The 11383-nt window shown below is 38.3% G+C and overlaps 1 protein-coding gene across 3 annotated transcripts in view; it reads right to left on the bottom strand.

Annotated features, from left to right (window-relative positions):
- LOC107561959 (collagen alpha-1(XV) chain-like) overlaps positions 1-11383 on the bottom strand; it is a 62633-nt gene that overhangs the window by 20733 nt on the left and 30517 nt on the right. For all 3 annotated transcript variants that reach the window (XM_016246508.1, XM_016246507.1, XM_016246506.1), the window contains exons 9-24: positions 10004-10030; positions 8697-8759; positions 7809-7877; positions 7644-7706; positions 7329-7451; positions 5510-5563; positions 5172-5207; positions 4932-5030; positions 4575-4640; positions 4456-4491; positions 4204-4245; positions 3598-3660; positions 3435-3470; positions 3276-3350; positions 3084-3149; positions 1164-1226 (exon numbers count right to left, since the gene is read on the bottom strand). In XM_016246508.1, the coding sequence (XP_016101994.1) occupies positions 1164-1226; positions 3084-3149; positions 3276-3350; positions 3435-3470; positions 3598-3660; positions 4204-4245; positions 4456-4491; positions 4575-4640; positions 4932-5030; positions 5172-5207; positions 5510-5563; positions 7329-7451; positions 7644-7706; positions 7809-7877; positions 8697-8759; positions 10004-10030 (981 nt within the window). The remainder of the gene's footprint in view (positions 1-1163; positions 1227-3083; positions 3150-3275; positions 3351-3434; positions 3471-3597; positions 3661-4203; positions 4246-4455; positions 4492-4574; positions 4641-4931; positions 5031-5171; positions 5208-5509; positions 5564-7328; positions 7452-7643; positions 7707-7808; positions 7878-8696; positions 8760-10003; positions 10031-11383) is intronic.

Raw genomic sequence — 11383 nt, forward strand, 5'->3', positions numbered from 1 at the left:
TGTGTGTGTGTGTGTGTGTGTGTGTGTGTGCATGTGTGCATGTGCATGTGTATGTGTGTGCATGTGCATGTGTGTGTGTGTGTGTGTGTGTGTGTGTGCATGTGTGCATGTGCATGTGTATGTGTGTGCATGTGCATGTGTGTGTGTGTGTGTGTGTGTGTGTGTGTGTGTGTGCATGTGCATGTGTATGTGTGTGCATGTGCATGTGTGTGTGTGTGTGTGTGTGTGTGTGTGCATGTGTGCATGTGCATGTGTATGTGTGTGCATGTGCATGTGCATGTGCGTGTGTGTGTTTAGTCTGGGAGTCATTATGTTTCTCTGCTGTGTGTTTACAGTATGTTCCCCAGGCGTTCAGAATGAATCTCGTCTGGTGTTTTGTTTCACACAATGCGAGATGATTCCAGATCATCAGTCAGATATTATGAGAGAATGCAGAGATTAGGATTATGACACATCAACAGATCAATATCCATTAGGACAATCCAATCTGGTTCTATTATTTACACTCTAAGGGTATTTTTTTCATTCTACTCACTACCATCATAAAGTTTGGTGTCAGAAAGATAAGTAATAAATACTTTTATTTGTCAAGGCCGCATTAAATGGATCAAAAGTGTCAGTAAAGACATTTATAATGTTACAAAAGATTTCAATTTCTAATAAATGCTGTTCTTTTGAACTTTCTGTTCATCTGTGAATCCTGAAAAATAAAATGTATCACAGTTTAACAAATATCAGTAACTGAAATGAGACAAAACACAAAATAATGTTAAATAATGATGTGTTTTTCTTGATTAAAGAGTCAGTTAATTCAATATAGGTGCTTGTCATTATTTATTTATTTATTTTTTAATCATTTTAAATCACTAGGAACTCTTCGTGGCCCACGAGTGATCATACTTTGAGACGGACTGAATTAAATGAATCAGATACTGAACCTTTGAATGGAAGCAGTTCTGCTGTCAGCGGTCTGAGTGTGTGTGCTGTATGTGTGGTCTGATATTGAGTGTTTCGAGAGGTTTGCATGTGCTGAACCTCAACGATTAGATTCTTGATTACATGCCAACAGACAGCACCAGCATGCTCCGCTTTCTCTCCTCTCAAATCACACACACACATACTCATACACACCTGCTGTACGGATGCATCTCCAACTAACTTACCATTAATCCTGGAGGCCCCTGAACCCCCGGGACCCCGGTATCACCCTTCAGACCCCTTGGTCCCTGGTGGAATAAAACAAAATAATTTTGTCACCGCTGCTGTAAGATAATTAACCCATAAAGTAGATTTAAACATTTTCTGAAGTGCAAAAACCACACAAATATTCATGCTTCTCAAACCAAGGCTTTCAAAAAATACTTAATTTCTATTGCTGAAACACTTACTGAATTCCAGTAATTGTTCTAGTTAAATGTTCCACTGAGACGTCACAATATAGAGTGTGTTTTTGCGAAGGGTTATTATCTCAAACCGCACAGCACGTTTGGAAGCTCTAATGGATTTGTGTATAATATCATAAAATCTAAAGATCTGTAAGCATTTGACTCTGAAGCAGAAAGCTCTGCTCTGAGGACCCTTTCACATGCTGCGCAGAACTCTGTTTATTTCACTTCACTTCTGCTCGTCAGTGCCTGTAAATTACAAAATAATGCAAAGCTAATGTGTCGTAATTGTTTAAAACACAATTTCACAGGCAACTCAATGACTTATTGTAAATAATGGAATTAAACCGCAGTGTGTTTATATTCCTGTGCGTTCCGTGAAGCGAGCGTGTGGTTTCGAGCAGCTATTGTACCGTAATCTCTACGCCCGTCTATCTTCAGCGTTTCTGTTTCTATTTTTGCAACAGAATGAGAGCAGTTTGGGAATTAAAAGCAGTGAGAAATATAATGAAAAATAATAGTTGGAATACTATGGCCAAAAGTACAAGTATAAGATGACAGCCATATTTCAAGACAATTCATATTTCATGACAAGTGATATTTCATGCTTGTTGAGCTTCTGCTGAACTTATATTCCACCACACAAATGACTATATTTTTTGTTAAATGTGAGTTTTAAATTTCATTGCATTTCCATCTGGAGTTCATTCATTGACTTTAAAAGTTAATCTTCATAATCATTTACTTCATAATAACTTTATGATAGTATTAATAATGAAGCAAGATGACATCCAGAATGGCTGAAGAATGTCAGACAACATTTCTAACTGGCCTTCACTGCAGGGAGCCAGCAACAGGTTCAATACTCATACTAAGTGTGGTGCAAAAACATGACACTGTATCTGTCCAGTCAGCAGCTTAATTTACCCTAAATACAAGTTTATAATTTGCTGGTGCGTTTTCTGACTCACTGTTGTTTTCTGATTCAATGTTGTTTTGTTCTGATTCATTGCTCTGTTTCCTGATTCGCTGTTGTATTTTTTTTTCTCTGATTCACCGTTATATTTTCCTGATTCGCTGTTGCGTTTTCCGATTCATCGTTATGTTTTCTGATTCAATGTGTTTTCTGATTCATTGTGTTTTCTGATTCATTGTGTTTTCTGATTCGCTGTTGTGTTTTCTGATTCGCCGTTGTGTTTTCTGATTCATTGTGTTTTCTGATTCATTGTGTTTTCTGATTCGCTATTGTGTTTTCTGATTCATTGTGTTTTCTGATTCGCTGTTGTGTTTTCTGATTCATTGTGTTTTCTGATTCGCCGTTGTGTTTTCTGATTCATTGTGTTTTCTGATTCGCCGTTGTGTTTTCTGATTCGCTATTGTGTTTTCTGATTCGCTGTTGTGTTTTCTGATTCATTGTGTTTTCTGATTCGCTGTTGTGTTTTTCTGAATTGCCAATCTGTTTTTAGGTTTGCTTTGTCTTTTCCAGTTTGTTGTCTTTTCTTATCTGTTGTGTTTTCTGATTCGCTGTTTTCATTTCTGATTTGCGGTTTTGTGTTCTGGTTTGTGAATTTAATTTGCGCTAGTGTACGAATATGAACAAAAAGACGTTTGTGGTTTGGTGTTAATAAAGATTAATTAAGCCATACTGATTTGGCCATGAACATACAGACAAAAAAAGTTTAGGAAATGGTTTCTTACCAATGGTCCTTGTGGTTCAAAAATCCCTGAGAGGTTAAAGATTCCTTCAGTGTCATTCAGCATCAACTGAGGGTGGAAAAACAGTTCAAAGTTCATTCAAATTGCATTGGAATTTGCGTCTACATCTCCAAAATCAACCCAGTGTGACATTTAAAACTAATTCTAGATGTTAATGGACTCATGTTAATGAACCTCATGTAGGTTGATGACTGGTCCAGGAGGCCCTGGAGGTCCAGGTAAACCGATTCCATCCAGACCGCTCTCTCCCTGAAACACAAAACACATCAACTACTGCCATCGAAGCTGATGGCTCTGAGAGAGACACGTCACAAATGTGATTTGGATACAAACCTTCTGACCCATATCACCTTTCTCTCCCCTTTCCCCCTGAAAAAGGTTACACAACAGCAAATTAAAAACAAATTCCTGTATTTTATTATCAAAAAGGATTCATAAATTGACTGAAATAGAATGACTATAATTTTATACAGCCTATTTTGTTTAATATATTTACTTGTCGCCCAGGCAGTCCAGATGACCCAGGCTGTCCATCGTCTCCTTTAGCGCCCGGCTCCCCCTAGTGGAGTGAAGGAGAAATGATTACACAAAATTAAAGCATTAAACACTAAATCAAATGTTAAATGAATGTCTGTGTTGCACAAACAAGTATCACACGTTTTATAATATTTACATAGCATATAATAAATCATATATAAAATAGTTATCCTGTGCAGAATATCTATGAATTTGTGAAGCTATATTAATCATGTTTACGGCAGATAGTACGTTTGCCACTAAACATGGGAGCAATTTACTTGTGTTATATTAAGTGGGATCCGATTTAGCTGATAACTTCCTGAATCCAACTTCTGTAACTGTGTGTGTTATGTAATACCAAACCATTACAATGCATTTTTACTTTGAATTACACTATGAAGGAGTTCAAAGCCTGAGACGCATTCACTGACCCTAACAGATGTGCTGAAGATAGGAACTTTGTGGCTAATGGGGAACATGTGGATGGGAATGGCGTGCTTCCTTTGGAAAGCAGGAATGGAAACAGTTGTGGAAGTGTGTGTGTGGATGTTTTTGTGTATGTGATTGTGTGAGGAGCACAGACCTTCACTGAAGCACCCGGAGGGCCGACGGCTCCTTCTTTCCCCTGAAAGTGTAGAGTTGAGTTCATTTCAATTAAATCTAAAGCATCTCTAACACTAATAAATGTTTAGACAGATATGCATCATCTAAATATTGATTCCCAGGTAATGCCAGGTAAAAATAGCATAACAGATGCCATATCATGGGTTTTACAGTATTGACAGATCACGCCAGATTTCTCTGTGTTTTGTGCAGATCTCTATAGTGCATGTACCTGTGGCCCTGGAGGTCCTGGGAGCCCAGGAAGACCCTGAGGATGAGAATATGCATGAGAATGAGCTGCAGTTCAGCTGTAAGAGCCAGAAAAGCCTCAGTATATGTGAATGTACGTACAGGTGGTCCTCTGGGCAGAACAGGTCTGAAACCACTGCTTCCATCCAGACCCGAGCCCTCCAAATCCTGCCACAAAACAAACAAACAAACAAAAAACAATACCGTTTATTCAAAGGCTAAGACCACAGGCGGCTCTAAATTCACCTAATTTCACTCATTCAAACACAAGCGTCAAATTCACTTTCAAGAGCTTTCAGTTCATGTGAACATGTGAACAAACACAAATCTGTACTCCTTTAATAAAATACCCAACACTCACATGTAAATAACTGGTTAAAAACAAGCAAATAAATATAAAGGAAAGGACAGATAAACAAACAAACAAATCTATAGACTCTGAAGGTCTGTGAAACACACCATCATGTCAAAGCTGAAGCCTTTTCCCGGAGGCCCCGGCTGACCCCTGGGGCCCTCAGATCCCGTCTGTCCTGGGAGCCCCGGCTGGCCTGCATCACCCTGACAGACAAAGATCACTTCTAAAGTTATCAACAGCCTAGTCTTCAAACTAATGATACATCTCAGATTGTTCACAGTTCTTTTACTCATCATGTGAAGTAGTTAATCTACAAGACAAGCAGCTGATCCAAATGACTTTACCTTTGGTCCCATGATTCCAGGTAAACCTGGTTCACCCTGCCAAAAAAAACACGAGAGGTGTCAAAATCACTGTTTGGAAACAGATTTGATTCTGCAGGAGGGTCTGGAGCGACACAAGGCTGAAGATCAGAACATTATAAGCATGAAAAAGACATAATCTGTGGAAGGTGTGACTTCACTAAATGTGTATGTATAATAATCATGCATCTAAATGTTCAAAGACAGCAAGAGAGGAACACAGGAATTAAATAAACAATAAAACCAACCAACGGTGACAAATACAAATGCAAGGAAATATACCCCTGGAAAAAGCCATGTTTCATATTCAGATATCTTACTTTCCGTCCTTGCTCTCCTTCTTTGCCTGTTTGTCCGTCTCGTCCATTTTCACCCTAAAATGAGAGAAATCACCACATAAGGACCTCCTGCATATGTCTAATATTAATAATCAATACAATACAAATAGCGACAGATGATAACTGTCTATATGGTTTCATCTGAAGTGTGTTTCTCACACTCTCATTTCTTGACTCAGGTGTTATTAGTCTTTTGCGGAGCAGTCTTTCAGGAGAAGCGTGAGGTTTTTGGTGACGGTGTTTCAGCAGGAAACAGGGAGTTAGTTATAGTTTTGTCCTTTCCAAGGGCAGTTTCCCCATCATAACATCATACGAGCTCAGCAGATGAATATCAGCTCATATGAAGAAGAAACGAACCCTGAACTCCGTCATCATCAGCCCTCGTCTGATCTGTGCTCGATTCACAGCTTAACGGGTCAGTGTTCATCCCAGAACTTTATTGGATTAATGCTATCTGATCGGCTCGGGAAAAAAAACTATTCATTTTCATTTTCACTCAAGACAAAACATTTGGGAACAATTACTTCAATCAGGAGGTCTAGATAAGAATGCAATGTAATGTTTCTGAGAACTGTAATAACTCTTTAAACTGTCCAGAAATGGCACTGTGACAAAAAAATTAATAATAAATGTATATATATATATATATAGTTGAGTCAGATATAGAATTATATATAAACTCAGGATTGCGAGAAAAAGAATTGAGATAAAAAGTCACTATTAAACTTTTTTTTTTAAATGTTACATTTTAAAAGTTTTTAAATATTTTTTTATTCCATTTGCAGAAGAAAACAAAACAGATTTGCGAGACAGATTAAACTCAAAACTTAAAAAAAAAAAAAGATATAAACTCATATAACTTGCCAGATGTTAAGTCTCAATTCTGACTTTTGTCTTGCTATTCTGCCATTTTTCATTGCAAAAAAATTCAGAATTGTAAAATAAAAAATCTATTGATTATTATAATTTTTTTATCCCATGTTGGAAACAAGCTTCTACAGTAGAGTGAAGTATGGGGCTTTGCTAAAAACTACTGCATGTATTTGATCAAACTGCTGACAAGAAGACCCTTCCTCACACAAACACTTGATTCTGACGCGTGTGATGAAAGCAGAATGAGATTTCTGATGGGGGACACGACACGTGGTTTGAGTTTAGCATCCAGCCCCACTGAACCAGTCCTCAATCCCCTGCAGCACCTCCGGAATAAAGCCTCTGCTCAGTCTATTAACACCTGCTGAGATGAAGAGCTCAGCTGTCCCTCGTGTTCTTACACACACAACGTCATCAAAGCTCAACCTCCGGCATCACCATGATCTTCAGAAATCAGTATAATATGCTGATCTGCTGCTCGAGAAGCATTTCTGATTATTATCAATGTTGAACACAGTTGTGCTGCACAATATTTCTGTGGAAACTGTGATGCATTTTATTTTTCAGGATTCACAGATGAACAGAAAGCTCAGAAGAACAGCATTTATTTGAAATAGAAATCTTCTGTAACATTATAAATGTCCTTACTGTCACTTTTGATTCGGTTATGAATAAATTTATGAATTATTAAATATTTGTATAAAAAAATGGTAGCCTATATTTGTACGATACCCTTTAAGACTGAAAACTCTATTATGGTATGGCTTAATTTTCTCCATTCATTACTCCACAGGAAAAGAAAATCTGTTCACTCATGAGGAATGAGGGTGAGCAAATAATAACTTTTAATTTTAGGATGAACTTTAGCTCAGTTTGACACGCGGGTCTATAAGCGCCTGCTTAAACTCTAGTACTGATCCTCACTCACCGGGAGTCCAGGCTTCCCCGTCTCCCCGTCTTTTCCTGGAGCTCCTGGAGGCCCGATCGGCCCCGGCTGAGCTCCGACAGAAGGGCCCGGAGGTCCTGGAAGGCCCGGTGGCCCCGGAGGACCCTGGTGGGAGCCGTAAACACTAACAATTAATCTGAGTACCAAATTCTTTGTCTGACAACTCATATCCGTGCATCTTACACATGACTACCTCATGTCTCATTTTAACAGCATTAAATCATTTAAGTGTCTCAGAGTTCCTTTGATTATTTGCACCCAGAGCTCTCTTCATTTGAACAGACTGTAATAACTCACCCGTATCAGCTCTGTGTCGCTGTCCAAATCCAGATCGCTTGATCCGGAGCCGTCGACGCCGTCCTGCTCGTGGGAAACGCTCAGTGAGTTTACAGCCAGGCCATCTGCTATTATGATGGACATGATTATATAAATATGTACATATTAACATATTATGGTACACACCGGATACTTGAATGTCCCCGGCGGTCCGGGAGGTCCAGGAGGCCCCGGGATGCCCACACCAGGATCACCCTATCAAAGCATAAGCCAGGAAACCGTGGATCGTTTGCTATGATTGGCCCCAAGTCATCATGTTAGCAGCACTGGTTCAAGTCTTTTCCCATATGGATTTTTAAAAGTCTTAGTTAAAGCATTATAATCCATGAACCAAACCAACCAGCTACGAGGAGAATCACAGCATTACAGACTCTGATATGAAGCAGAATCACAACATGAGACAAAAAGACACAAGACTGCGACATTAATGGTTAATTGAAGGAAGAACTACAATCCCATGAAGCATTGCGAATGACATTAATCGAATTAAAAATGATGGAGAAATAGAAAACTATGCATTTAAAGCTGTTGATTATATTCTACAAAAAACAATTAATATATTTTAAGTTTGTTGCAAAATTTGCATACATACAGTATATACAAATATTTCAGTATTTTGAGAGCATAGGAAGACTCATTTGCCATGACTCATGACAGTGGGCGGAGCTAAAGAGGCGCAACTCTCTGATTGGTGGAATTTTCTGCACAGCATCATGGGTAATGTAGTCTTCACTGCAAATTCCTCAAATTAAACATGATTATTTTAAATAAGTTAACATAACGTGGTCTAATGGCTTCAACTAAAGCATATGCCATCAATTAACAACCTTGGAACTCATAACAAGTCTGTCTTTAACGGTTTATAAGTTATAGTTAAAAAAAACAGATGATTTGATGAACAGTTTCCCTATGGAGAAAATGAATGGAGATTTCACTTCTGAAACCTGACTGACAGACTCTGTAGGTTTGTTAGGCATGCTATTATATAATATAATCAGCCAGAGTGTGTCGTACCTTGTCACCTTTGGGACCCGGATCTCCAGGAAGGCCCGGGAATCCCGGAGGTCCAGCCTCTCCCTGTAGGTGACCGAAAGAGAGGAAAACAAACGTGTTCATGTTAGTTTTGTCCAGAATAAGGCAGTGCTGTTGAAGCACACTCTCTCGCACAGATCTGACAGAAGGACAGTGCGGTGATGACCGCGGGCCGCTGGTTTAATCAGCCCTACAGCTGCTCACGTTCTCTGACCGCTGACAGACTGAGCAACAGTTCACTGGCCGTGACTCACTAATAATGAGGCATGGATTCCAGTTACTAAAACATTAGCGTGTATTCCTGGCTCTGCTGCACACATGTGAGCGAAGCGTCCAGCGGAGACGTGAGCACACACTGCTGCAGTAAATACAGAGATGGCGTGCTGCATCAAACGCTTGATGTTCAGTTTGAGTTTAGAGTGGGTTTGGCCACTCTAGCATTTGCATTTCTATTTCCACATCCGGAGGCTGCTAGGAAAACTCTGCGGCTGTTTCACTTCACATCGAAAAGCAAAGCTTTCACAAAGGCTATCTATCAATCATAACTTTATAAAAACAAAACAAAAAAAGTCAATACATACTAAAGTTTTTAAAATGTTTCTGAAAGAAGTCTCTTCTGCGCAATGAGGCTGCATTTATTTGATCGAAAATACAGTAAAAACAGTGAAATATTATTACAGTTTAAAACAGCTGTTTTCTGTGTGAATCTGTGTTAAACTGTAATGTATTTCTGTGATGCGCAGCTGTATTTTCAGCATCATTCCTCCAGTCTTCAGTGTCACATGATCTTCAGAAATCAGTATAATATGCTGATCTGCTGCTCCAGAAGCATTTTTGATTATTATCAATGTTGAACACAGTCGTGCTGCACAATATTTCTGTGGAAACTGTGATGCATTTTATTTTTCAGGATTCACAGATGAACAGAAAGTTCAGAAGAACAGCATTTATTTGAAATAGAAATCTTTTGTGACATTATAAACGTCTTTACTCTCACTTTTGATCACTTTAATGCAGCACTGATGAATAAAACTATGCATTTCTTAACAAATGTTTCTTATTCCTTTTCCATTTTTTTATGTTTAGGTTTGAGTTTTTTTTTTTACTGTAAATAGGATGTAATGCTTGAAATCAGTGATTTAAACATTAAATAGTGTATTTAAATTAAGGTATTCAAATCAGGTATACAACAGGTTCAATGTGTGGTAAATAAACGATATATATATTTTTTCCAGCTCAAGACTCTATCATACACACGGTATCTACACAGAAACAGGGGGGATACTCACCGGAGCGCCGTCTTTCGCTGGATCACCCTGTAAGAGAACAACATCAACATTAATGCAGCACAATATCTGACCATGCTTCCGTTTCTTGTGCTCGGAGACGTGATCAGAAACCGGTTCAGCTCATTAAGCGTGTGGAACATGTGACGGACTCTGGGACACGTGTGTGATTGTGTGTGTGTGTGTGTGTGTGTGTGTGTGTGTGAGAGAGAAAGAGTTACACAGCTACGACACACTGTAAACCCCTGTGTACAGTCTGCCATCGAAATGAGCAATGCTCGCAAAAAATGAACTAAAACACCACCATAACAGGTTTGCAGCACGTCAAAATACATGCATATCTACACAACATGTCTACCCCAACATCAGGCCACGTATAAGCAGCTGTGGTGATGAGCAAACGTCTGTCCACAGAAACAGAAGCTGACGTCCTCTGCTAGTTTAGTTGTGTGCAATAGTGAGTCATTCACTGCACAGCGAGTAACTCAATCATGCTGTGAATTATCCACAGACAGAATCAACCATCCGCCGTATGATCTGATCTGATCTGATCTGATCTGAGCCATCACAATACTCCAGCACTGCAGTGTTTCACGCACTACAGCACCATTTCACCGCTTCAGCAATTAAACAATTACAGACAGAAAGAAAGATCAAAAAATAAATAAGAAACAAACAATTAAATTCATTAATTAATTAGTATTTTTGTCCTGATTTCCAGTAAAGTAACATCCTTTAAACAAGATACAGTACATTTATTTAAGAAAGCAAATGTGCATAGGAAGATTATTATCCAAGAATATATCTTGAATGAAGTTAATTTTTTTGTTTATTTGTTTATTTGTATTTTTTAGAAATTAATATTCAGAAATTTGATCAGTTCAATGCAACAACAAGGATGCATTGAACTGATCAAAAGTGACAGAAAATTCAGCTTTGCCTTACAAGTATAAAGTATTATAAATTGTAAAATGCAATATTATTTCACAATATTACTGTTTTTAACTATATTATATATATATTTTTATATTTAAATATTTTTAATTAAAATTAAAATTATAATTTTTTTTTAAACACACACACACACACACACACACACACAGGTTTGTTTTTGTGAAAAGTGGGGACTCTCCATAGGCGTAATGGTTTTTATACTGTACAGACCGTATATTCTATTGCCCTACACCAACCCTACCCCTAAACCTACCCCTCACAGGAGACTTTCTGCTATTTCAGATTTTCAAAAAAACGAATTCTGAATTATTTATAAGCCTTTTGAATTACGGGGACACTGAAAATGTCCTCATAAATCACCTTCTCGTTGTAATACCTGTTATACCCATGTTATTATACAAATTTGTGTCCTCATAAACCACATAAACA

This window comes from Sinocyclocheilus grahami, unplaced genomic scaffold (assembly GCF_001515645.1).
Source record: "Sinocyclocheilus grahami isolate Dianchi unplaced genomic scaffold, SAMN03320097.WGS_v1.1 scaffold800.1, whole genome shotgun sequence".
NCBI lineage: Eukaryota > Metazoa > Chordata > Actinopteri > Cypriniformes > Cyprinidae > Sinocyclocheilus > Sinocyclocheilus grahami.